Here is a 25,862-nt window from a genome sequence, read left to right as displayed (position 1 = left end):
TATGAACATGGATGTGACCATGCAAGTATTCGAGTCCGGAAAATCTATTTCTAGTAAAAGGTGTACGGTTTTACTGACCTGTAACATTTTTCATGTAACGCGCCGTAACATTTTTCTGTACCCAAGTATATTAAAACGTTCACCTAGTGACTCTTTATACCTAAAAGTTACCATTATGTGGTGTAAAGTACTGGAAAGTCGATAGTAATATTACAATAACGCGTAATTCAATCCCCGCATCGTAACGTTTTACAAAAGGACGCCCCTCCCAAAATTCGTTACGTAATACTTGAACGCTCCCCAAGTAAAAAGTTAATATGGTCCCATATAGTTGCAATATTCAAATACTTTACAATTATAACTGCAAAAAATCTTAATTAAATTATTTGTTTTGTATGCACTACTTGCCTTAAATTAATCAGATGTAGAAATATATCTGCCCCATAACGATATGGCCCATAACGAAGTGACGACACTTTAAACAAAAATAATTCCAGAGTGTGGCTGTACAACAAAGTGGTGAAGAGATTCTCAGAAGCCCGTTTGTACGCGGACGCGTTCGCTCTTCGCCAGCGTATGTTGAGTTGCGTACAACACTTGCAATACTACATGTGCATGGAAGTTATAGAGCCATCCTGGTGTCATCTTATTCAGAGCCTAGATAGTGTGAGTATTTTATTATTTACTAGCTTACCCGGCAAACGTCGTTTTGCCATGTATATTATTTCTAGGAAACATTTTTTTAGTTTAATTAGGTTATAGTTTATAGTTAATTTAGGGTTGTATGTATTTTTAACACACATTATAAAAAATAATTTAAAAAAAATTCGTCAAAAACTAAAAATAAAATGTTAGGGGTGGACAACCTTTATCACTTAGGGGTATAAAAAATAGATAGTAACCGATTCTCAGACCTACTGAATATGCATATAAAAATTGATAAAAATCGGTCAAGCTGTTTCGAAGGAGTATGGTAACATTGTGACACGAGAATTTTATATATAAGATTTATTTAATTAAAACGGCAGGCCATCATATAGCTTTTGCACCCCTCAAAAGGTGACTATTGTGGTTTATTCGATAGATATTTTTGAATATAAAAATTAAATTATAACTCAAAAGTTGTTACAATTAAATTCTAGGTTTTTTTATTTTTGAATGCAAATTCAATGCAATAAAATAGCGCATTTTAATGTAACTACGTACCATGCATGTTTCTAAAAATGATTAAGTGTTATAAAAAGGGTAATTGCTGTATACTTATTCTAAATCTCGTTGTATTTATTAAATGAAGATGTACGTATAATATTGTTGTAGAAAACTATTGGTTGTTTAATCAAAGTTAAACCAGAGCGTGAAAAATTTCAATCAAATATGTTTTTTTTTTAATTTTTAAACTAACGCACAAACGTATACGTGTAGTTTAGTTGGATAATATATAAATAATTTAAACACAACACTGTTAAAAAGAACATTTATTTTTAGCGGTTAATATCTAAAAAGGCAGCATATTTTAACATAGCAATAAATATATAATAAGTTACGAAATAATTTCTGTTACAATTAATAGTTATTTTCTAAATTTTGCAAAACTTTCTTCAGTGTGCTTTCAATGCTCTCGATCTTCCTTTCACAATGGGATAGTTTGTCTTTAATTTCGTCGAATTCTGAGATGTACGTCTTCTTACTGATAACAACTTTTGCATTTTTCACGATTTTTCTGTCTAATCTATTCGCCTGACAGCGCTCGAAACAACACTTCCCGCCTTCTATATCTTCGTAATCATCCCCATATTTACCAGGTTCTGGATGTGGAATGTCAAATCTGTTATCTTGGTTTGGTTTCACGATTATCCTGTATTTCGGCAGGAAATGTGGGAATAAACTAATTCTTGTGGCAAATGGTTTCATACATAATGTCTTCGGGGTTATAAACTGAAGGTCTTGAATATATGGAGCGAACCATGACCAGCATCGCATTGGCTTTGTATATGATTTACCTATCAAGACGCTTTCGAAGTAGGATATCAGCCTTACCCTAGATATATGCCCGACTAATTCAGCGTCTGCTCTTATCTCTTGTGTATCGCTGACTGCTAGACCATTTAACAGATTGAACAGTACAATGGGTATCATGAAAACGAAAACTATAAAGATTATGTGACTTGTAATTGGGAATGTACTGAATTTTATTGAGCTGGCATCGAACTCGCCCGTCAGCATGACGATTGTCTTAAATAAGGAACTGCCTGGATCCTTGAAGAAGTCCTCTTCCTCATCTTCTGGGGCTGGATTTGGATTTGGTGCTGTTTGTTCTTCATCTTTTACGTCCTCTCTAAATAATGAGTAAAAACTCAAAGCAAATGCGATGATTAGGATGCAGTACCAGAGTAGGAATTTGAAAAAGTTCCAGGAAACGGTTTTTAACATTACAATGTACGTGGATAAGGTTGGGAATTGGCCGATTAGAAGAACAAATTCAGCAGATGACAATAATATGGCTACAGCAGATAGCTGTTGTTTCGTTGATTCAGGGGCTGAATCATAGCATACTATCCAGGCAGTAACGAAAATGAGAGCAATTTCCATCCAATTTTCTATGCTCTGAAGGTACCGGGTTGGTGATACCAGTAACTGGAATAATTCTCGAAATATTAATAGTATTAGTCCAATGCTAGTACCGATATGAGTAAGAATATTTAAAGTTTCGATAGATTTTGGTTGGTGTCTATCAACTCCATAACCAAAAATAATATACAGCATCAAGCATAACCACAACAGGAAATAAAATGTAATGTTAGCATAGAAAAGACAGCTAATTCGTTGCCATTTTAAATACAAGAAGCTTGTTATGACAGGATGTTTTAATAACGGTCGGAGCTCTTCATTTCTGGTCATATATAGAAGTGCCTCTGTTTCTGGAGCTAAAATAGCATCAAACTCTTTATCAACATTATTGTTAGATTTGTCCATCAAAGGAATTTTAGATAATTCGTTTTCCAATGAGTTATTGGGATAAACGAGAAAGCTGTATTTGATATGTATTTCATAATCGTCATCACTTGGTCGTTCACCGTTAGTTGTTATACATTCGTCCAAATATGTTTCGAGAGTTTTAGCGCTAATGTCTGCTAATGGCGGTTCGTCAAATTTATTTCTCAGCCCTATACATGCACCATTGCGCAATAAGTCAAGTACTGTGTCTGAATCGCCGTTCCTCGCCGCGTAATGTAAAGCTGTGTTATCTTTGACATCTTTGTGGTTAACATCAGTATTGATTTTGGGATTTTTCAATAGCATATCCAAACAACTTTGGAAATCGATTTGATGGCTCTTTGATCCCGTTCGCATGCCTTTTATTGTTATTTGTAATAGAGACTCACTATTGACGGAATCAAATAAAGTTGATTCGTGATCAATAAACATTTTCAGTATACGGCTGTATCCGTTTTGACAAGCTATAGCTACAGGGCGAACTGAGTTCCCTGGACAAGTTGCGTTTGGATCAGCGCCATTGTTTAACAAAGTCAACACTACCTTTTCGAAACCTTTATCGGTCGCCTGTTGCAATAAAGTATTCATACCGTTGTTTGCTGATAAAACTGTTCGATGCTCATTATTTTTAACAAGTCGGTTAAAGTCCCGTATAAAATTATCTTCCTCGTGTCTGCTAAGATAAGAAAATAGTTTGTCAGCATCAACAATTTCAGCAGTTTCAGAGTTAGAATCAAATCTTGCGACAAGATGTGGAAACGCTTCTTGCAGGTAATAACGAGCCGTTTTCCCTCTGATATCTTTATAGGAATCTAAGTTAACTGGGTCCTTTGAATAGTCTAAGATATATGTTATTACCCTCTCAAGACCTTGCTTCGCTGCAGAGTATACAGGTGTAACCCCTCGTTGATCTGGTGCGTTCGCATTACAGCCCGCTTTCACTAATAGTTCAACCATATCTTCATACACGGCCAATTCCCGTTCGCGGTCATCATCTAAATCTTGTATTTGTTTAATAGCCATAAGGAGTGCTGTATTTCCTTTACATTTTACGTTAACATCGATTCTATCATCTTCCAAGAGTAGAGCCAATGCGTCGATGTTTCCAGTTTCAACAGCAAAATGTATCGGAGCTGCTCCATGCGTTTCATTTATGTTGTTTACTTGGACCTCGTGTTGTAATAGAAGTTTAACAAAATCCTTTTTGTTGGGCTCAGAAATTGCAAGCTCGAGGCAGGTTTTATAATCGGGATATGGGTATACGTATTCAAGATCGACAGCGCCATAGCCGACTAACTTTTTGAAGGTCGCATAGTCGTTGGTCCGTAGGGCTGTTCTCAGTTGCGTTTGGGGGTCGCCACCAAATAGAGATCCGCCACGGGATAGTCTGTTATTCATCTCGTAGTTGTCGCGTGTCATGACTCAATAGCGGGCATCTGTAAATAGAAAATATTAATTAGGTCAACCCATCGAATTAATTGAAGTTTTGGTCAAAATTGTTTACGTTATTATTCAATTAATGTCAATTATCAATTTAAAAGGTCTAACTATTGGTTTGTAAAGGGATAAATGTTTCATTTCCTCAACTTTGTTTGAAGAGTTCATGTACATTTGATTAGGCTAACTAGTGTAAACGGACGTGGGAATCAATATTTCACTGCTAATCTCTTTAAGCTAAGTATACGCGATTTGAAAGGTTTCGAAAAACCGTAGATAAACGAGAATGGGTTATTAAATAAATAAATCATTAGCGCTATAACGTTTTTATGTCTAGGCCTGAGATTTCTGTGTCTGTTTCATGATAATTTGTTATTCTAATAGGCAAGTAGGTGATCAGCTTCCTGTGCCTGACGCAGCCGTTGACTTTTTGGGTCTAAGGCAGGCCGGTTTCCTCACGTTGTTTTCTTTCACCGTTCGAGCGAATGTTAATTGCGCACATAGAAAGGAAGTCCATTGGTGCACAGCCGGTTATCGAACCTGCGACTTCAAGATGAGAGTCGCACCCTGAAGCCACTAGGCCAACACTGCTCGGTTGTTATTTTACAAAACTCTTTCAAGTTTTAAAATCGCTTATTAAATATAGTTTGTTAGTGGAAACAGAACAATTAACAGTTACGCCGTTGTGATTAAATCATACATTTTAATGAGCTCATAGTCAGACGAAAGCAGTAATGAAGGGGCAATTATTCAGAAATTCTTTATCGCACGCGCCGCTCTATGGGAGGCGAGCAATTATTTTGATTTGCACTTTTTATACGTACTTTAATTTGATACTAAAATTAAGTCTTACGAAATAAAGCAAGACCTCTGTATTAGGTCAAATATTCAATGAAGACGGCTGTTTAATAATTTTTTCGTTAATTTAATAATTTAGGTTTAGATTTCTTTTGATGAATACCGTTGTTTTGTGTCGTTCTTGCCCCGAACTCTATAAATCTAGCAGAAAATATATATTTTTCTTGTGCGTGAGTAACATTTGCTTGTGCGGTGAAGGAAAACATCGTGAGGAAACTGGCTTGTCTTAAACCAAAAGAAAGTTATCAACCAAACAGAGAATGCGTCTATACCGTATTATTTATAGCATATAGCTATTATATAATTAAAACTATTTACTATATATAATATAATATATAGGTTCGCGTATGCCTTCAATAAGATAAAGATTTTTGACATCACTTAACTACTTTAACGTCAATAGACATACCAAAACCTTTTATAGAACTTACGAAACAAAATATATCCCTTATTCATAAAAACAGCAACATACTCGTACAGTGCCACATACTTTTCTTGGTCGGCGGCTGAAATTGGTACATCCGCCATTTTGGCGCGTACAATAAATAATTTTACTATCTACCAACATCTAATAAAAATTCAACTACGTATTTATTTTTATTCCTTGCATTATTAATTACAATGGTAAAGTTTTAATTATTGAACGGTGCTGATTGCTAGGTATCTTAAAATATATATTAATAGTGCAGTAACAAAACCTATAATATCAATTGTTCCTAAGTTTGTGTCACATTTTATTTAAACCTAGAACTGTATTTTCCAGATAAGTAGTATACATTGTTTTTTTAAGACATTTCAATAAATTATTAAGTAAGCATGACTTCATATTATTCCCCATATAATCGTTAATTTTAATCCTACTTATATCCATGACAGAGACGCTCTTACCGGCCCAGAAAAGTATGTGGCACTTTATTTATCTTTTATTTCAAACAACAATTTGACAGTAGGCGACGAAAGACTACTAAAACTAATACAATTAGACTGATTAAGTTTTTATGAATAAGGTTATCTCATTTATAAATTCTACCAAAATATAAGCCTTCATTCCGAAAAGCGCGTTCCGATTTCGTTATGAATATAAAATAACCCGCACCATGTTTTTTCATGGTCGTGACACACGGCCTCACGACGCATTGTTTAAATTAAACAACATCCTCTGAAGGTGTATTCGAATGTTCTATATACTATATATATAATACCATATATATATAATTATACCAACGTATAATTATACATATACTATATATATAATACCATATATATATAATTATACCAACGTATAATTATACCAATTAATTATAAATTAATTATACCCGCAAATTTCTATAAGGTAGTAGGTAGACCTATAAAAAAAATGTTACCAAACATAATAATAATAAATACCAACTTATAAAGCTGAATTCAAGGCTAACTTCAGGAACTACTTCTAATTGAAAAATTTATAAGTGGCGTAGTTTTACCAATAATTTTATAGGCTATATAATGTGTAGTTTCAATGCAGCAGAGATAGTGGATAACAAAAAATATATTTTAGTCTTACGGCCGTAAGTACGGTGCACAATTGAGACTACGATATGACTTTTGTATGTCAAAATCCAATACATTTTCGATGTAGGGAACTTAGACTAAGGGTCTGTTTCACAATATATGGATAAAGTACCAAATAGCTATGCAACATATAAATTATTTGGAAGATAAATTGTGCTATTTGACATTCATCGGACTCATAACTTATGATGGACTTTATGTGACGAATAGCGCTATCTGACAGTCGTGAAACGCAACAATAGTGGTTATCCTACCAATAAGTAATAAATAGCTAATTTGGAACTTATGTAGAACTTATCCGTACATTGTGAAACATACCCTAAGCGTTCCTGAATACCCCAAGTCTCGTAAACGTCTTCTTTTGACTTTTAATTTTTCTCTACAATCATCTCATTACTTTCTACTGAACTTCGTATATATGTATTTAAGTTTACTAAAGATATATTTCAAATCTAGACTAGGTTCAATGCCCTTTACATAAACTCATTAACTAATTGTACTAAATTGCACCACATGATATTATTATACCAATAATTTAATAGAAGCATTCCAGAGTTTATTCAGAAGACTTAAGGTCTCGTTTAACGTCAAAAATTTATTACATTTTACGTAGAATGCGTATTAAGTTCAGTAACCGTTTATTGAAGCACCAATTTGCGTTTTAAGCATTCTCTGTTTGTGTTATTAATTCCTCGTTTATTCAAGCTAATGAAATATTTGCGGTGGCTTATGCAATGTATGAGTAAATGGTCAGTGACGGCATGTTTAAGATATCTGAACCTGATTGTTTCAACAGTATTTATATATTTTTCTACTTTATTTAGAGTCACAGTGGTTCTCTTAAAATGAAGTCATTAGAATTTTTAAGTAGATTAATTAAAAATTTTGTTTGTCTTGCGTAATAAAATAATTTTAGGAATTTTACTGACTTTAAATTCGTGTTATATATGTACACACACAAAGGAATTAACTCAAAAAATACTAAACCAATTAATGATACTTGGACTATTTCCTAAGATGATTTAAAGGAATATAATATAAACGGGAATATATCACAAATAATTTTAACATTTTCTATCTGTTCATACATACTTGTATGTATACTATTGCAAATACTAACGTAACGTAAAATTATGTATTAAAAGAATACATTTTTAAAGCAGCTAAAGTTAAATTTAAAAAAAAGTTTGGAATGTAAACACCTCAATTGGTTTATAAACAGGTGTACAATAGCAGAGCTCCATTGTAACAAATTTAGCTTCATTGAAACATGTGGGGTATCTCAATGTTATGACGTTCCAATGGGTGAACATAAAACAATACTACCATGATAAAGTTTCACCCAATACCACGAAATACCAGGTATTTTGACAATATATCTGTTTCTATAACAACCATTGTTTATATACCAGGGGATTATAGAAAAGAAAATGATGTAATATACCAGAGATAATAGAAAATAATATGAAAAAGCTATATTATTTTCTAATCGTGTAATTCTAAGAAGATAGTACGCTGTCCGTACTACCATAGATACTTTTGTTAAGTAATTGAATGGTTACTAACTTAACAAAATATGGATCAATAATTTGAAATAAGTAATAATTATTATAAACACAATGAAAATGTTCTGGTCATACTTCGCGGGGTTTTGACACAACAGTAACAAATAAACGTATCTGAACAATATTGAAATAATATAGTAGGTAGTAGATAGATTCAAATTGCCTTGTTGGGAATATAATTGGAATTGGAATCTGTAAGAAAATACGTCGACCAGTGAGTAACATAACACGGACACCCACTCACATTTCCATATAAAGAATTCTTATTATCAATTGGATTCCTTCTAAAGTTGCACTTATGCATAAGCTGTGTAAAACAATTATTTATTATTAAAACAAACAGTGGCAACCTTTTAAAGGCTGAGATTTCTGTATCGGTTTCTTGATCATTTGTTTTTTCTAATAGGAAAGTAGATGATCAGCCTTGTTGGCTTGACACACGCAGTCAACTTTTAGGGTCTAAGACTTGGCAGTTACCTCACGATGTTTTCCATTACCGTACGAGCGAGACTTAATGCGTACAGCCTGCGTTCGAATCTACAGCCTCAGGAATGAGAATCGCGCTCTAAAGCCACTAGACCAGTGTTTCCCAACGTGGGGCCGGCCCCCCACTGGGGAACAATCGAAGTCAGCTGGATAAAACACAACAGAGACATGAGACTGAAGCTAACCAAATTGGAACCTAATATAAAATCTCTGTGCGGCATCAAGCGCAAGGATCTCACTAAATTAATAAGGAAAAATCTTTATTAAAATTATTTGAAATTTCAGATTTTCATTATGTTTTGAAAATTTACTTATTGTTTCGTTATCAATTTCCTAGTGATTTCTTCCTAAAACCTATCATTTAAATTTCTTAATTCCACAATTATATTTTAGGTAGGCTAAGTTCATGGCACATGGTTCATGGCACAAAAAATGTTGGGAAACACTGCACTAGATGAACACTGCTCTACTTCTTTTTTTAATAGGCTTAAATTTTAATAAATAAACTAGAGCAGTGTTGGCCTAGTGGCTTCAGCGTGCGACTCTCATGCCTGACGTCGTAGGTTCGAACCCCGGCTGTGCACCAATGAACTTTCTTTCTATGTGCGCATTTAACATTTGCTCGAACGGTGAAGGAAAACATCGTGAGGAAACCGACATGTCTTAGACCCAAACAGTGGACGTGTCAGGCACTGGAGGCTGATCACCTACTTGCCGATTAGATTTACAAAATGATCATGAAACAGATTCAGAAATCTGAGGCCAAGACCTAAAGAGGTTGTAGCGCCACTGATTTATTTATTTAGTTTCGTCAAGTAATATGTTAATATGATACTTGTATGACAGCTAAGGAAAGTCGATTCTTCCGCTCTGCTTATGTTTTGTTCATAGGCATTCAAATTTCCATACATTAACCGTTTGTAACTTTTCTATTTCAATATTTAGATATTATTATTAACACAACAATCAAAGAGAATATTATACTACACACAATATAGATATGCATTCATTAATACGAAAAAATACTTGTCATTCATGTTTATATATTATGGTAATTAGGAATCTATAATATAAAAATGAATCGCAAAATGTGTTGGTAAGCGCATAACTCAACAACGCCTAAACGCCTTTTATAATATTCCTTGAAGTACAAGGATGGTTCTTATGGAGAGAAAAATTAAAAAAAATCGAGTGAAAAAGTCTAAAAACAACACTTCTTCTACGGGACTTTTTCTTCACACATCTTTTGTACGGCAATATAGAAATCCCGTACAAAAGATTCGTAATAATACTTAAAAGTCAATTTGAACTTTAATACCATACCATAAAGTTTAAGTGTTAGTGGCCCCTCCACTTCCGGGAAGGTAAATTTTTATTTTTTGACATAATGTATTTGTTGTCTTATCAACTTTATTTTTTTTATCTTACTAGCTAGACCGGTGTCCCGAATAGTATTATTAGTATTTAAAAAAAAATAAAGAATCGACTGTTAGGCGGTACGATGTTTGCCAGGCCAGCTAGTGTTATATAAAATTAGTAAATTTCAGTGAAAAAAATGTTATCTTCCGGCTTCAGCTTTGCGGATAAACTGATAAGATTGTTTGCGTTGATGCCACGAAGCTTAAAATTTGTTTAGAGATTATTACGAAAATCGTTTAAAACTATAAGTTCGGCTTTTGAATCGAGTAAAATCTGGTTTGTTTATTTTAAATTTATGACCTCGACGGCCGTCGTTTCACAACTGAGCGTTTGTTAGTTTCTGCCACGCTCCACCACTATGTAGAACCAGCTGCCCACTGAATTATTTTCGAACCAATTCGACTTAGGGTCCTTCAAGGAAATATCGACTAATCTAGAAATTCTTAAAAGGCCGGCAACGCACTCGCGAGCCATCTGGCATTGAGTGTCCATAGGCGGCGGTCTCACTTAACATCAGATGAGCTTCCTGACCATTATATTAAAAAAGTTGTGAGTGTATTTAGTGAACATTTTGAAGTACTTGGAACTAGCATAAAATATAATAATAATAATTATTCTGAAGATCGTTTAAAACTGTTAGTGCGGTTTTAGAATCGAGAATAATATTTGTCCATATTTAAGTAGTGAGCTTGTAAAGTTAACATGAGTGCTAGCGTCTGTAACTATCATAAAATTTATGCATAAAACTATTATAATGAATGTTTAAAATATTCATATCCACTTATGGTTTCAAATTAATCGTCCATGGACCAATTAAATATAAAATTAGTTTTTCAAATATAATATATAATCCTAGCTGACCCGGCAAACGTTGTTTTGGCATGTATATTATTTCTAGGAAACATTTTTTAGTTCAGTAAAAATAACTATCTACTATAATAAAAAATAGGGGTTGATCGTAGAGGGTTGAAAATTAGGGGTTGTATGTATTTTTGTATGCTGTATCATCAAAAAATAAAAATATTTTTTTCTCTAAAGAATAAATTTTTTTTTGGGATGGACACCCCTTATCACTTAGGGGGATGAAAGATAGATAGTAGCCGATTCTCAGACCTAGTGAATATGCATATAAAATTTGATAAAAATCGGTCAAGCCGTTTCGGAGGAGTATGGTAACTAACATTGTGACCCGAGAATTTTATATATTAGATATAATAGTGAATTTGTCACTTTTATAATCCTATTCTCGATTTCCGAAACTATATTTTGAAAAAGAGGGCATTATGAATAAAGTCACGCAATGTGTCCCACTAAGGAGTTAACGCGATATTTTGGTATTACCTCTAAGCGGAGGGAATGTTCATCTTTAGTGATTCACGAAATGGTCGGCGGAACTTATTCTTTTTTTGTTTGGAGTCGGTCGGAGAGGTCGGAGTTTTTGTTGAAGTTTGTACCGTATAACGTTAATCATTTTAAACGACTTTACTGTCACAAAATCTTAATAATTTTTAGAGTTTTGTAACTTATGGCGCGTTCTAATTATAAATGTAAACTGCTCTTTAAGTTTGATTAAACCTTGAACTCACAATGTGATGTGATTTTGTAATGTGATCATTATGTTTAGTAATAAACAATTTATTTACATCACAAAGAATATCATAAGACGAGAAAAAAGTAATTGAAGTCAGTTTCTTCCAGACTTCTGCGGTTTCATCGGTATTAATTCGGTCGTAGTGTAATTATGATTGTTTATGACTTTCTCTTTTTTAAGAGCAGGAGGCAATAGAGTAGGCAGTATTTTGAGTAAAGTGCATGGACACCTACGACAAGGTGGTTTGCGAATGCGTTGCCGATCTTTAATATATGCTCATCTCTTGAAGATTGTAACGATTAGACAATACCTGGAATGGCAGGCTTGTTCCATAAATTGGTGATGCACAGCAAGAACTGTCTTAAAAAAAGCTATGTCATGGAATGTTAGACGTATTATTTAACACAAAAAAGGTTCTAATAACCAGTTGAGCAGTGTTGGCCTAGTGGCTTCAACGTGCGACTCTCATACCTGAGATCGTAGGTTCGATCCCCGGCTGTGCACCTATAGACTTATTTTCTATGTGCGCATTTAACATTTGCTCGAACCGTAAAGGAAAACATCGTGAGGAAACCGACATGTTTTAGACCCAAAAAGTCGACGGCGTAACTTGCCTATTAGATTTAAAAATGATCATGAAACAAATTTTAAAATCTAAGGCCAAGACCTAAAAAGGTTGTAGTGCCACTGATTTATTTTATTTTTTAATAGAACCAGTAGTTCTGACGCCTTAAATCACCTTTGATTTTTATTATGTATACGTATATGATATATACGATGATACGACGACTATGACATATGATACATACGGATAAAGTATGAAAATCTATAAATCTGGTTACAAGCCTTGGTGTATGATGTATGTATCTTTATATACAAGTAGGTGATTAGCCGTCTTTGTCTTAAGGCCGATTTACATTATCTTAGTGTTTAGGAGAGTGCTTTAGGATAGTACTTTAGTTGAAACATGTAAACGCTACTTGCTTTAGTAAACGCTACGCTAAAGAACTTGCCTTTCAAGTTGTACTAAAGCACTCTCCTAAACACTAAGATAATGTAAATCGGCCTTTAAGGATTCAAATGATATTTGAGGTGCCGGTTTCCTTGCGATGCTTTACCGTATAAGCAAGTATTTAAAGCGCATATAGTAGAATTCATTGGTGCACAGCTGGGGCTAACGAAAGGTCAGGGTTAAAAGTTGAGACTACTGCTCAATTATACAGATTTATTCATCTTTTGTTAACAGATATTGTATCAGTGACTAACACCGGAAGTATGCTCTCAAAAAGAAAGCATGTTGCAATTATATAAATAATATGGAGAGATTACAATTGCCGGTACATTTCCGCTCATCTAGAGGCCTTCCGGTACAGATCTGTTGCGTGTTTTTGTTTTTTTTTATTCGCATTGGAATAAAGCATTTTTAATGTTATCTTGACAAAGGTCTTTAAATTAATCAAAAGTAATTGAATTTTTTGTTATAACCGTTTAAATAGGTACGGTACGGTAGAATTTCTGTTATTATTTTACTTGTTTTAGTACTGTTTTTAGTTTTGTACATGCCTTTGAGAGAGCAGTATTGGCTTAGTGTCAGCGCGCGACTGGGGTCGTAGGTTCGATCCCAGGCTGTGCACCAATGGACTTTCTATGTCTATGTGCGCATTTAACATTTGCTTGAACGGTAAAGGAAAACATTGTGAGGAAAACGATTTTCCTTAGACCCAAATAAAGTCGACAGCGTGTGTTAGGCACAGGAGGCTGATCACCTACTTGCTTATTAGATTGATAAATGATAATGAAAAATATTTCTGAGGCCTAAAAAATGGTTGTAGCGCCACTGATTTCAAGATCCCCTTTCACAATGATCCCGACAATATTTTTCTTATGATCGTAATTAACTTCGTACGGTGAAAATATAGCGAAGACCCTAGTATGGACGACTCCTGTCATAGTACGAAGTATGTTACCCCATCTTTATTTATCCGCCTTTCAATACTTTTTTTTTTATTAAAGACAATTCACACCAATTGGCCTAGTCCCATGCTAAGCTGGTGAAGCTTGTGTTATGGGTACTAGGCAACGGATATACATACATATTATAGATAGATAGACATATAAATACATATTTAAACACCCAAGACCTAAGCACAACACCAAATGCTCATCACATCGATGTTCGTCTCAGCCGGGGATCGAACCCGGGACCCATGGATTCGCAGTCAGGGTACTAACCACTAGACCAATGAGTAAAGTCAAACTGAGTCAAGGGTGATTAAAAAGTAATGATGAATTCGTCGAATGTTTATTTTGGCGATCGATGCAATTGCGATTGGGTTGTTACATTAAAGTACTTAATAGCCCATAAAAGCAAAATCTGGATCGGCCCTGAAGTTGTTTAAAATGGAAGCAACAATTCTAAAGCGATGCGAAATTGTAAATTTATATTTACATCGCACTTTTCAATCAACAATATTATCTTATATATAAATTACGTGTCACGTTGTTCGTCCGCTATGGACTCCTAAACTACGGAACCGATATCAATCAAATTTGCACACCGTGTGCGGTTTGATCTAACTTAAAAGATAGGATAGCTTACATCTCAATTTATACCCGCAATATTATTTTATTGCAAATTATTTGTTAATTATTTGATAGTCACAATTCTAACAGATGGCGCTATGTTGAACGTACCAACGTTTCACATAAGCTACAGTTTAATGGTCTACCACAAAAAAGCATGAAAAAGCATGTTGGCCCCCATGACTGGTGTTCTCCTACCGTTTGAATATAGTTATTCAAGGGAACTACTATGTAATATAACAAAAACCTTAGCCACAGCAACGCTTGGCCGGTCTGCTAGTGGGTATATATTTTATATCCCATTTCAATTGACAATAGCTACATACAATATTATTTAACGAGTATAAACGATTAATAGATAATTCGAAAGTCTTAAAAACTTTAGTATAATTCGTACATTTCATTCACTCTAACTAATAAGTTTTTATATAAGTAAATTAATAAGTAATAAGAATCTTTGTATGTATGTCGTAGGCACATACATCTCAAATGTCAGAAAACACTTTCACAGATCACCAAGTTGCACACAGATTACATAAGAATTTTCAAAAATCGAATGAAAAGTCATTTCAATGTAACGTTGACTCTTGGTATCTATAAATATTCGTGGACGATTTAGCGTTATTATATCATAATTATCAGGACCCTTACTCTGTAAGCAAAGCTCTTAAACTCTGCGTTTTTAAGGCAGTTGCCGCGCACCGCCACTATATGTAACCACTGAACTAATTCGACTTCGGGTCCTTCAAGAAAAGAGCGTACCAATTCTTAAAAAATAACGCACTCGCGAGCCCTCTGGTGTTGAGTGTCCATGGGCGGTGGATCAATTAACACCAGGCGAGTCTCCTGCCCGTTTGCCCCCTGTTCTATATTAAAAAAAACTTCCCATAAATATACCGACAGCGGTCAAATAATTCATACAAAAACGTCGATTCAGTTGGAAGTTACAGAGTACGGGCGCAGATTTCTATATCGGTTGAATTTGTGATGGAGAGTTTACAAATCACAAACCTACATAGTCAAACGCTTTCCATTTGCTCTTTCGTTCCGCACGGCGGACACATCTTTTTCTTCGTATGTTTTTGTTTTGCATTGTTTACGCTGTTTCAAGCATTACGCTTATGTAATGAAGAAAGTGCTCTAGGCTTTTGAGCTACTTTTAAGGTTTTTTTTTTAATATTAATTTATACCAAAATCTTTCTGAGGCTCTAGTTACTTTGATTGAAAGTGTCACCGCATAAAAGATAGATTTACATATAAAAATGGTGCCGTTCAAATGAAATTGAATGCATTGAAAGATTTAATTGATTTTAAAGAGAAAATTATAATCATTACCTACTATTTCAATAATATTACTAGATTTTAAAAAAATCTGTAATTTTATGTAAATAATCTGTAAGATCAATAAAGAATAATTGATTGACGCGATTTAACTATAAAAGTATAATTTATGTTTTAATATATATAATAATTTATTTTAGTTACAAAATTTCAATCTAATTCATACAACAATACCTTCCGTAAGTTCCTTCCTTTAGAAAGTACAACATTAAAAAAAAAAATTAATTCAAGAAGGAAATACCTAAAAAGTGTGTGACGAGTGGTTTTTAGTCACACACTTTTTAGGTATTTATTTACTTCATCTAAACTGTATTTCTTTTAAAATTTAACACTTATCCAAACACAAATAATAATAGTATGACTGTACATCATTGACATTTACCAATCTACACGTCATTCAAGCCATTGAGTCTCGTGTGTCGTAAAAATAAATAAATAATAACAAAATTCATAAGTAGTTCGCAGTCCCGTGAACCTTCAATGGGCCACGAAATAAAACCGTCGTCTTTGTATATAAGGGTGACTCTCAGTCCAGACTAAGCGCTAAATATAACTTGTTAAGAACGTATTAGACGTACGAAGTTCTTACTAATAAACTTAGTGCTAAGTTTCGACCTTGAATCTTATTCTAACCGGCCGTCCTTCACCGTATTAATGAGTATTGCAACCGAAAACCCATAGTTTAACAAATATATATTTTACTAGCTGACCCGGCAAATGTCGTTTTGCCATGTTTATCATTTATAATAAAAATAGGGGTTGATCGTAGAGGGGTGAAAATTAGGGGTTGTATGTATTTTTTAATGCTGTATCATAAAAAAATTAAAATTTAAAAAAATCTAAAAATTTAAAAAAAAAATAGGGAAGGACTACCCTTAACATTTAGGGGGATGAAAAATAGATGTTGTCCGATTCTCAGACATACCCAATATGCACACAAAATTTCATCAGAATCTATCAAGCCGTTTCGGAGGAGTTTAACTACAAACACCGCGACATGAGAATTTTATATATTAGATATAGATTTACTGATTCGGTATGTGTTTGCGTGTTGTTCCCACGAGAATGTAAGTGTGTACTCCTATTTCACCATGCCTCCTGCTGATAGAGGACAATTCTTTGTATTTAATTTATGTTATTATTATTTATTACTTAAGAATTAAGATGTCTGTGGAACATGGTGTAATGGTTGCAGCTCCTTACAAACGTTATATAAAAAAAAAACATGGCGATTAAAAAGAGTGGCGGAGAGTTTATTGCCAGTTCTTCTTTTCCGTTCTACGCCCTTGATTTGAGAACTGGCACTAAATGTAAAATTAGAAGCTATAATATGTATTTCTTTACTGACGAGTCATACAATACAATATGTTACCTATATGATTAAATGATTTTTGAATTTTGGTAAACGTTTTTTGCTATACTATGTGTAATTTTTCTTATATCGACAACTGTATTGAATATTACAGCACTTATTTCGGTATTAAGAATAAAAAATTAAAGGGAACAATTATTATAATGGCTAGCTATAGGAAATACTTTAAGATCCAATTCTAACAAATATAATACTTTAAGACAAAATTCTAACACTAAATAATTTCATAAATTTCAGAGGAGTTAGGTTACAAACGCTGTGAGATTTTTATATACTACTAGCTGACCCGGCAAACATTGTTTTGCCATGTAAATTAGGAAATTTTTTTTTAGTTCAATAAAAATAGTTATTTTTATAAATAATAAAAAATAGAGGTGTGAAAATTAGGGGTTGTATGTATGTATTTATATATGTATTTGTAAACAATTAAAAGAAATTGGGGTGGACACCCCTTATCACTTAGGGGTTTGAAAGATAGTACCCGATTCTCAGACTTACTTAATATGTATAAAAATTTCATAAGAATCAGTCGAGCCTTTTCGAACCATATTTTTTTCTTTTGTTTGGGAACGAACATTGTGACACGAGAACTTTATATATTAGATATAGATTATAAATTCAATTATTCAAATGCTTCTAACCTCGAGACCTTAAGTGACGTTTGGCACATCCATATCGGGCTGTCACAATACATGTATGGTACAGTGTTTATTGGTTATTGTGCCGGAAATTTATAATGTATTCAATAAACAAATGAGTGTATGCACTGTATTCGGTGACAATTGTTACCAGGTATTGCGATTTTGTGATTTACAAGTACCGTAAGCAACAATGCTGCATTTCCGCTGTATCGATTATAAGTTATTGTTTTGTTGGAAATTGAAGCCAGGATTCTCGTTACGCATTGCGGTCGAAGTTTTTAGTTTCTTATAACGTTACCTATACATATTTATAAAATAAATCAGTGGCGCTACAACCTCTTTAGGTCTGGGCCTCAGACTTCTGAATCTGTTTCATGATCAATTTTCAATCTAATAGGCAAGTAGGAGATCAGCCTCCTGTGCCTGACACACGCCGTCGACTTTTTGGGTCTAAGACATGTCGGTTTCCTCACGATGTTTTCCTTCACCGTTCGAGCGAATGTTAAATGCACACATAGAAAGATAGTCCATTGGTGCACAGCCGGGAATCGAACCTACGACCTCAGGTATGAGAGTCGCACACTGAAGCCACTAGGCCAACACTGTTCTAATATATTATTTATTTAAAACATTGTTTTATCTAAAATCTATGACATTATGGTGATTTGATGAAATCTTTTTTAACAGTGCAAGTAATTTATTGATAAGATATTTAAGGTTATCGCAAAGCTTTCTTGATTAAAAGCTTATTTGTCGTGCAGGTTTGATCATGTTTCAATAAAATGATTAATTTAGCATTAATTAATAAATCTGTCAAATCTATAAGACCTTGTAGCTTCAAAATTTAGATACGATTTAAAAATCTTCTGTTATTACAAATGACGGACAGACACACAGTTCACATAATGTGACCTTGTTAAGGCTGGTATGGTACACGTATAGTAATAAAATCTCAATAAAAGATACAAAATCAAAATCAAAAAAGATCTCAAAGTGAGAATTTATTACCTACGACGGACGAATATTCAATAGAAATGGACACAGATAAAAATGCGGTTTACGCGGTTAATACGATGTGGTTATATTTTAACTATTACTTTTAAACAGACAATATTTTTGGTTTAAAACAAAAAACAGGCAATCTTTTTGGTCGAAAAATCCTAGTTATTCGTTTTTTAAGTCTTAAAAACATGCCGTCACTCACTCAAAATCTCATTATTATCTAATACGTAAACAAATTGTTTTTTACGTCTACGCAGGGCGTCTTTAAATTGCAGAAACTGGTTCCGGCGGTCAGTAAGGAGTATGTACTCGCAAACCGTGAGAAAACATCGACCTATTCCTATGATTTGCAGATTGAACGTTCGATAACTTTCCAATACAGTAGAGCACATAATAACTATATTGTTGACCTCTCACCTCGGAGTACAGTAGATACTTTGATATTTCCATATGTGTGCACTTGTTCGTATGGGAATTTAAAATAGTCTTTAAAAAAATCAGTTCGAAATTAGAAGAAAGAAAACATATGTCTTTTTGTTAAGAAACGAAACTATCTCTGCTCCCACTTGGTAAATGAGCCGTCCCTTAACATACTATATATATATGTAGCTTACATACTAAGGGTATAACAGTATATGGAAAATATTGTAAGGTATCAAAGAAAAATGGATGACTGCGTGAGCTACAAAAGGCTGATCACTGTGTATAAAGATAATTTATAAATGAGACAAAGAGAATGGTTATGCTATAGCTATATACGAATATCAAATGAATACAATATTTATTAGTGTACTGTGTATTTGTGGTGACTGGTCGTACTTGAATTCGTGTATGCGGTGATATTAGTTATTTCGACTATGTGTTTGCGTTCCTACGAGAACGTAAGTGCGTGCTTCTATTTCACCATGCCTCCTGCTGATAGAGGACATGTCTTTGTTTTTAATTTATGTTATTATTATTAATTACTTAAGATGTCATGTGGAACAATAATGGTTGCAGCTCCTTACAAATGTTGTGTAAAAAAAACATGGCGATTAAAAGGAGTGGCGGAGAATTTTTTGCCAGTTCTTCTCTCCGCGCCACGCCTTTGATTTGAGAACTGGTACGAAATGTAAAGTTAGAAGCATTTCATATACATTTTTTTTTGACGATCATAAGTGTACATTGTGTTACATAGTATATGATTAAATGATTTTTGAATTTAAATATAAAATATGCCTTCAATATAAGAAAATATGACATGAAGAAAAGAGTGGCGCAACTCTTTACTGGAAAAGATTTGAAGGAGATCCTCGGCCTGAGAGTCGCTTAATTCTGAATATACGTGTGTAGCAAAATTTCATGTAAAAGGCACTTTTAAATCTATGTTGTCATTGATATCGCTAATAAGGTATGTCGATGTACATTAATCAGCCATTTGCAAGCATGAAGCTAACCAGTTACTAGAACCTGACATTGCATTTGCAATAGCTGTGCATTGTACCTATTTTTAGCTGTGCATACATTTTATTAGTTACAATGAAATTTGTTGAATAATTTAAATAATTCTACTATGTCCAATACTTATAAGAAATTGATAATTTTTAACACGAATTGCTTAAGTTATGAAACAGTTTGATAACGGCACTTGAACGAAAACAAATTGTGATGGATCAATTCTTTGTTTTCAACATATCCACATAATGTATTTTTAATCCTATTTATCACAAATTTGTTTCGTATTTAAAATTATAGTCTCATGAAGGAATAAGCTGTGTGTGTGTGAAATGTTTCTATAAATGTCAACAATTCCTAAATCGTTGATAAACAAAACACAGTCGGTTTTTAATTGTGAAATGTTTCTATAAATTGATATTGAAATTGATAAACAAAACACAGTCGATTTTTAATTGTGAAATGTTTGTATAAATTGATATTGAAATTGATAAACAAAACACAGTCGATTTTATAATTAATTGACCACTTGCCACCATTAACATGTTAATAAATTTGATATACATTATGTTTTGTTTAGGTTGACTATTGTGTGTTGTAAAGCAGACGGGATGTATCACTTTATCACTTGCGATTCCCATTTATCAGACCCGCATGTCCTGCATCACCATAATGACGTCATGACCTTGTTCAAGGGTTCAGTCGACACATGTAGTATTACAGCCATATGCTGCTTCTTAATTTTGTTTGATAATAATAAAAAGCTACATTTAATAATGCTTTGTTTGACGATGTTCCTTTTTCAAATTAGAAGTAGTAAATTCTTCGAATAGGATTAATTTTTTGCAACTGAATTGTATTAATATGTTGTTAATATGTGTTTTTCTTCTATCATATATAACTAAATATTTTTGACTTGAATATGTTTCAATATTCAACTGCAAACCGCTTACAAAGCTTTAATAAGGATAAGACCTTTGACCAACGACGTAAATTGATCAACACTCTTTAAAGGACGCTTTACTGAAATGAAATAGTCATATATTTGTGGAAAATTATTGAATTAATCCAAACCTGAATTAAAAAACACTGAAACACCACAATCACTTATTTCACTGACTTTGCTATTGGTCCGCGAATTAACTGACGGGCGCGCCACTCAAACACTACGACTGAGTGCGCGAGCGCAGTCGAATGGTAGGCGGAAACTTGCTGAGCCTGCTCTAATGGTTAACTCAATTACTGATGGTTATAATATTTGTAAAGTGGTTTTCGGAAATTATTTAATTAAATGATACAAGTGATTAAAGTTGAATTTATATCAAAGTGATTTTATTTACAGTACTTATATACAGTTTTTAGTAACTTTTTGACTCTTTCTGTCTAATTGTGTTTACGCTGTAATGAACAGAGAGAGATTATTTTTTAGTTAAGTTTAGTTTTGATATAAAGAAGTTAATAGATGTCAAAGAACGCGCTATGAGAAGCCTAGATAATCTGGGTTTAATTTTTTATAAATTAGTCATTTTCTGAGTAATGAAATGAGTTTTCTCACTACTGGTGATTATTTATATGTGTTTCATACAGTGATTAAGTAGTCGATACCACGCCGGGTAAATAATTATTTCAAAATACTTGTCATTTACGTATGCAATTTGGTTTTGCAAGTGTTTGTGGGCGGAGCGGTTTTTTCGATTTTTCGTAGGCGTTGCTCTGTAACGTCACAAGGTTATTACTCATTGTACGAGACAGAGTTTTTGTATACAAGCAATATGTATGGTGATTGAAAAGTACTTAGGCCTTGAAATAGTTCATGATAGTACTTTGAAAACGGATTGCTACGGTAAATTGCTACATAAATATCGATGAAAACAATACAAAATACTTTTTAAAGGATCGCGAAGCCCCTATGCTGGACTTGTCTTTGTCTTAGATACATTCATACTTATAGTATTAATTCGTGTTTATATCCGTTCGAGAGGGTTTGTTTAAATGATGTACTTTTTTTTAGCTACAATTGATTTATGAAGCATTTTTCTATGAAAAATAATAGTGCCATATTTTTTGTCTATCGAGCAACCCACGCTTTTTCACAATAATACCAGTATTTTTTGTTCATTACCATTTTCAGCCTAAATTAGGAATTATTTTTCACTTTTTAGTTTGATGTGCTTTAAAAACGTGTTTTTTTACTGTTTTTAAAGTATTATTTATTTTTTAGTTATTTTTTTTTCGGATTATTGCATTGTCATCGATCTTTGACAGGTGCGCAAAGTTTGAATTAAATCTGTCCGTTAAAAGTGGGTCAAAATCGAGTCCGAAGGAGTCGGTACGCTTTATATTAGCTTCATCTGTATGTTACATACATACAGATGAATTAATGAAAATGATGAATATAATTAAGATGTGCCGTAATTGTGGAGACGCGTTATTTTGTTCAAATATCAAATACGTAATATTTGTTACATTAGTTTTGTCAAAGGGATCGTGTTAACAATTTAGCCACTTAAACTTTAGATGTCTTCTTAAGTAGTTACGTCATTTTGTCATAATAAGTATATTATCTAATAGATCATTAATGACTCATACCTCTTGAATACTTGAAAACTTAAGTGGTGATTAGTAAGATAAGTTCTCAGATTTATTCTTTAAGTTTATTAAGTTGGTTGTTTCTTCGAGTCTGCAGCGCATGAGGAATGTCTACAGAGGCGCGGATTAATTTTTTTTTTTTTAATGTAATAGGAGGCAAACGGGCAGGAGGCTCACCTGATGTTAAGTGATACCGCCGCCCATGGACACTCACAATGCCAGAAGGCTCGCAAGTGCGTTGTCGGCCTTTCAAGAATTGGTACGCTTTTTTGCAACAATGTGAGGCAGCTCTGACAACATATTAGATATGATAGCCAATAGAATAGACTTCCCAACTACAGCACGAAATGCGCTGGGTTGCGGCGTTCATAAAATCTAGTAATTTTCTTTACTTACTAATTCTACTTTTCGAGAAATTTTGAAACATTAGTTTAGGACTGTCGTCGTTGGCTAAATAATGTTGCAAATGCAAATAAATATAGATAATGCAACGTTTTTCTATAACTGTAATACTTTTTGACATCCAACACCTTTTGTCTTCAGTCACCGTGACTACGCACGCTGTAAAGCACGCGAAACCGCGTCGGTAAAATTTGAAATTATGTTAAATAATTGTAAATTTGTAATAATACATAACTTTAATCCGGTTAAAAAGTTTTTTCTTTAAATGTGTAAAGATTATGTCAATAAAAGACAATACTATAAATAAAGTTTATTTATTCATTAACACTTTGACGATTCAATGGTCTAGTGGTTAGTACCCCTGACTGCGAATCCACGGGTCCCGGGTTCGATCCCCGGCTGAGACGAACATCGATGTGATGAGCATTTGGTGCTGTGCTTAGGTCTTGGGTGTTTAAATATGTATTTATATGTCTATCTATCTATAATATGTATGTATATCCGTTGCCTAGTACCCATAACACAAGCTTCACCAGCTTAGCATGGGACTAGGTCAATTGGTGTGAATAGTCTTTAAAAAAAAAAACTTCGTTGCAGAAACATAATACAATTGATATAATTAAATGATTAGGACTGCGACTGGCGGCCTTATCGCTTTCGAGCGATCTCTACCAGGCAACCACTATATTTTAGTTTATTATAGTATAAAATATTGTTTTTAAGGAAAACTAACATTTTCAAAACGAAAGGTACCTACATTTCAGAGTTGAACTTCACGTTTTTGACATATGTAAGCCAAATTTAGTCTAAGTCTCGGAATTAAGCATTCAGTTTGTTATGGAAGAGCTGGTACAGCTATTTTTTACTTAAAACGGTTCCCAAATCATACACAATGTAATACATACTTATAAGGAATAAACAATTTTCAGGTGAACAACGTAGATGAAGTTCTGGAGCGTCACAATGATTTCTTGGAGTCCTGTCTCGGTGATTGTATGCTGACGAGCCCACAGCTGCTCAAGGCGTTCACGACTCTTCTTCTTGTTTGCGTGCAATTTTGCACCTTCATCCAGGTTTTTAGAGTTGTTAATTCCTTGCATGATTCTATTTATCGTTGAGGCAATGGTTAAAGCAATTATTGGAGTCGCTTCTTAGACTGTCTTTTAATGTAGCTGTATTATCAGAAGAGCTGTTTTAATATAATCAGTCGCTTTTTATGATATTTTAATAAATTGTCTAAAATGTATTATTCTGTTATAAAGCTTAGGTTTCCTAGAAAAGCGGAGCCGTTAACTAACGGCCGTAATTTTACGGTTGTTAATAACGGCCGTCTTTACTTTTTAACATAATGCAAAAAAACATCATTTTCGCTCGTCCAAGTCACGTTTCCACTCATGGATTAATTAAATTTGGGCACCGCTACACGCAAAAAAAAAAATGTGCGTGTACTAGTGTACACACGTTAGAAGTGAAACTTCTTTATGACCTTATTTTTCGAAAAATTAACTTTAACAAAAAAAAAACTTTACAGAAATTGGTTAAATAAAGTTAAATTAGATAAAGTTTAACAAAAGGCTTTTAATATCACAGACTTGAATACAAATAATACAATTATTTCATTTTACCTTATTACCACTAAGATTATTACAGAATTTCATAAATTGTAATATAATTTTTAGTATCATTGTTATAGTTATTATAAATTTTTGTTATTAATGGTTTAGAATCTCTTCGAATCAACCGTGGTAGGGACGACAAAAAGACGCGCGTAACGGTCAAATGTGACGCGTAACCGAAACATGTGACGCGTAACCGAAAAATGTTACACTAAATTTTTTTCCAACCCCGATAAACAAGTTTCACTTCAAAAACGTTATCACCGCTATGACGGCCGTCATGCAAATGACAACACCACTATTTGACGTTACGGTGACACTCAACGTTCTCTAGAAAACCTACTCCGATGTTATTTATAGACAACGTATAGGTGACGTCACCCAACGTTACATTACAGCCGTTGGATAACGGCACCGCTTTTCTAGGAAACCTAAGGTTACAGAACTTCTATAAATTACAGTTTTGCTTTATTGACTTCTTCTTAATGCTTATTATTGCAAACTTGATATCTGTTCCGGGAAAGAAGTCATACAAGTCGCGCCATCTTTTGTTTTTGAAATATTACACAGTAAACAAACAATGTCACTGTAAAAATGTATTGAAATTGAGAATTTCAATTAATTATATACGTAATAAAAAAGTTTTTGAAGTGGAACTTCTTTATCGACGTTGGAAAAAAAATTACGTACGCGGTACGCGACACATTTTTCCGTTACGCGCCATCTATTGGATCGGATCCAATTTATTGATTAGTTGCAAGTTTGTTGTTTGTGAAGTTTGCCTACCTCTGAAAACTAACTTCAGGCTTACCGCAACATACTGTTATTTATATTTGATATTTTTTTCACGTTATATTTAAATTATGCTTTTAAATCATTATTATTTATGTGTCAAAAACCGTGTAGTGCGTTCATAAAATGTATAAAATTTATATTAATAACATAAATATATAATAACGATTAAAATGATAGTAATAATTC

The 25,862-nt window shown here is 33.5% G+C and overlaps 2 protein-coding genes across 4 annotated transcripts in view; one reads left to right on the top strand and one right to left on the bottom strand.

Moving 5' to 3' along the window:
- LOC125061232 (gamma-tubulin complex component 2-like) overlaps window positions 1–25,862 on the top strand; it is a 38,771-nt gene that overhangs the window by 9,868 nt on the left and 3,041 nt on the right. For all 3 annotated transcript variants that reach the window (XM_047666552.1, XM_047666551.1, XM_047666553.1), the window contains exons 12-13: window positions 498–666; window positions 24,195–24,338. In XM_047666552.1, coding sequence (XP_047522508.1) covers window positions 498–666; window positions 24,195–24,338 — 313 coding nt within the window. The remainder of the gene's footprint in view (window positions 1–497; window positions 667–24,194; window positions 24,339–25,862) is intronic.
- On the bottom strand, window positions 1,461–21,484 carry LOC125061231 (transient receptor potential cation channel protein painless). Its single transcript, XM_047666549.1, has 2 exons — window positions 21,349–21,484; window positions 1,461–4,430 (listed from the first exon to the last, which is right to left on the bottom strand). Exon 2 carries the CDS (start codon window positions 4,411–4,413, stop codon window positions 1,564–1,566), a length of 2,850 nt encoding a protein of 949 aa, XP_047522505.1. The 5' UTR covers window positions 4,414–4,430; window positions 21,349–21,484; the 3' UTR covers window positions 1,461–1,563.

This window comes from Pieris napi, chromosome 23, assembly GCF_905475465.1.
Source record: "Pieris napi chromosome 23, ilPieNapi1.2, whole genome shotgun sequence".
In the NCBI taxonomy this organism is placed as follows: domain Eukaryota; kingdom Metazoa; phylum Arthropoda; class Insecta; order Lepidoptera; family Pieridae; genus Pieris; species Pieris napi.
This window is presented reverse-complemented; position numbering and strand designations above follow the sequence as displayed.